General features: G+C 58.2%; 2 protein-coding genes across 2 annotated transcripts in view; one reads left to right on the forward strand and one right to left on the reverse strand.

Annotated features, from left to right (window-relative positions):
• The window catches only part of FHOD1 (formin homology 2 domain containing 1), a 16,600-nt gene extending 14,574 nt beyond the window's left edge, over positions 1-2,026 (forward strand). The window contains exons 18-23 of the mRNA XM_010851119.1: positions 3-39; positions 651-841; positions 933-1,125; positions 1,207-1,369; positions 1,444-1,644; positions 1,717-2,026. Of these exons, the coding sequence (XP_010849421.1) occupies positions 3-39; positions 651-841; positions 933-1,125; positions 1,207-1,369; positions 1,444-1,644; positions 1,717-1,799 (868 nt within the window). The 3' untranslated portion in view covers positions 1,800-2,026. The remainder of the gene's footprint in view (positions 1-2; positions 40-650; positions 842-932; positions 1,126-1,206; positions 1,370-1,443; positions 1,645-1,716) is intronic.
• A 117-nt stretch (positions 2,027-2,143) lies between these two features.
• The window catches only part of TMEM208 (transmembrane protein 208), a 2,318-nt gene continuing 2,114 nt past the window's right edge, over positions 2,144-2,347 (reverse strand). The window contains exon 7 of the mRNA XM_010851048.1: positions 2,144-2,302. Within this exon, the coding sequence (XP_010849350.1) occupies positions 2,289-2,302 (14 nt within the window). The 3' untranslated portion in view covers positions 2,144-2,288. The remainder of the gene's footprint in view (positions 2,303-2,347) is intronic.

Raw genomic sequence — 2,347 nt, forward strand, 5'->3', positions numbered from 1 at the left:
CTCTACTCAGAAATCCCTGTCCTGGCCCGCTGCGCCAAGGTCAGCACCCAACGGGCCTGACTAAGGCTGGCCATGGCGCAAGGGGTACCGCTTCCCTCCCTCCCCCCGAGTGGGCTGCCGGGCCAGGGCTTGCTCAGGTTCCAGGCTTGTGTGTGGGCTCTGTCCTCTGCCAGAAACACTCTTCTCTTGGCCTGGCTACACCTACTCAGTTTTGGGTCTGTTTAGCTGCCACTTATCCCAGGAAGGGGCTTCCCTGGTGGCTCACATGGTAAAAGAATTTGCCCGCAATGCAGGAGACCCAGGTTCGATCCCTGGGTCAGGAAGATCCCCTGGAGGAGGGAATAGCAACCCACTCTAGTATTCTTGCCTGGAGAATCCTATGGGCAGAGGAGCCTGGTGGGCTACAGTCCATGGGGTCAAAAAGAGTTAGACATGACTGAGCAGCTAACACTTTCACTATCCCAAGAAACCTCTATTCCCTACTGTATCACATGGACTTGCTAGTCTCTTGCAGGAGACTGGGAGCTTTTGGAGGGCAGGGGTCGGATCTGCAGTTTGCTCAGGACCCAGGCTGACCATCCCAGCACAGAGGTAGCCTTAGGCAGTGTCTTTCTGTGGGGGGATTGCATGTTTACCCCTTGCTTTTCCAGGTGGACTTTGAGCAGCTGACTGAGAACCTGGGGCAGCTGGAGCGCCGGAGCCGGGCAGCTGAAGACAGCCTGCGGAGCCTGACCAAGCACGATCTGGCTCCAGCCCTGCGTGCCCGCCTCACCCACTTCCTGGTGCACTGTACCCGCCGTGTTGCCATGCTGAGGGTCGTACACCGCCGTGTCTGCAACAGGTGGGGGCATTGCAGAGAGAGGCAAGACCGCCACCACCATCCCTCAGACCCCAAGCAGGACTCAGACCTCCTTCCCATTCCACCCACCTAGGTTCCATGCCTTCCTGCTGTACCTGGGGTACACGGCAGAGGCAGCCCGTGAGGTCCGCATCATGCAGTTTTGCCACACGCTGCGGGAGTTCGCACTGGAGTATCGGACCTGCCGGGACCGGGTGCTGCAGCAGCAACAGAAGCGGGCCACATACCGTGAGCGCAACAAGACTCGGGGACGTATGATCACTGAGGTGGGTGTGCCTTCCAGTCTTGACTGCCACCCCCGTGGTTTTCTTCTTCTACACCCCATTCACCCCTTTCCCCCTCTCTAGACAGAGAAGTTCTCAGGTGTGGCTGGGGAAACCCCCAGCAAGCCATCTGTCCCTGTGGCTGTGAGCAGTGGGCCAGGAGAAGGTGATGCTGACAGTCACGCCACCATGAAGAGTCTGCTGGCCAGCAAGCCTGAGGATGCCACACATGGCCGTCGCAGCAGAGGTGGGACCAGTGGCTGCTGGGGGCAGTGGGCTCTGGGGCCGCTCTAGCCTGACCTTTTTACCTGGCTCCCACAGGCATGGTCCAGAGCAGCTCCCCAGTCATGCCTACAGCAGTGGGGCCCTCCATTGTACCCCCGGAAGAACCTCCAGGCTCCAGTTTACCCAGTGACACTTCAGATGAGATCATGGACCTGCTGGTGCAGTCAGTGACCAAGAGCAGCCCCCGTGCCTTAGCTGCTAGGGAACGCAAGCGTTCCCGTGGCAACCGCAAGTCTTGTGAGTATTCCCTGCATGCCCACTGCCCGCCTTAACCCCATCAAGCCCCACCAACCCTGCTCTGTCTTGCAGTGAGACGGACGCTGAAGAGCGGGCTGGGAGAGGATCTGGTGCAGGCACTTGGACTGAGCAAGGGTCCTGGCCTGGAAGTGTGAAGGTGCTGCCTCCGGGACCCCTATCTGGGCCACAGCCCGCAGTGCAGGAGACTACAGTGAGGAGGCACCAAAGCAGAATTCTGGGCCTCTTCTCAACTCTAGGGCCACTCTGGGCCTGTGGCCAGTGCCGTAAGCAGTATTAGCTGTGTGTGCCTGTGTGGATGTGCGTGTGCATGTGTGAGCTCCCTGGATACATGGAGCACAATAAAGTTTTCCTAGCCAGTCAAGAGTCTTTTTCTTCCTTCAGGGTGCCCACCACGCTGGGCCCATAGCAGAAAAGAAAATTCCAAAGAACTGGCTGTTTCTGCCTTAGCTCTCTCATTATCACCCACAAAGCCATTAGCCACATTATAAGCCATTTATTCAACAAACCTATACCCTAGACTGCTTTTGGCCCCTGGACTAGGCCCTCACTGCTCCTGGCATGGGGACCACACAGCCTGATAGAGCCACTCAGGGCTCAGAAACCCGGGGCCATAATGTCAGTGGCTATAACCGCTTCATCTGCAGCCGCGCATGTCGGCGCTGGCGCTTTTCATTTTGCTCCT

The sequence above is a fragment of the Bison bison genome, unplaced genomic scaffold (genome assembly GCF_000754665.1).
Source record: "Bison bison bison isolate TAMUID 2011002044 unplaced genomic scaffold, Bison_UMD1.0 scf7180017864297, whole genome shotgun sequence".
In the NCBI taxonomy this organism is placed as follows: Eukaryota; Metazoa; Chordata; class Mammalia; order Artiodactyla; family Bovidae; genus Bison; species Bison bison.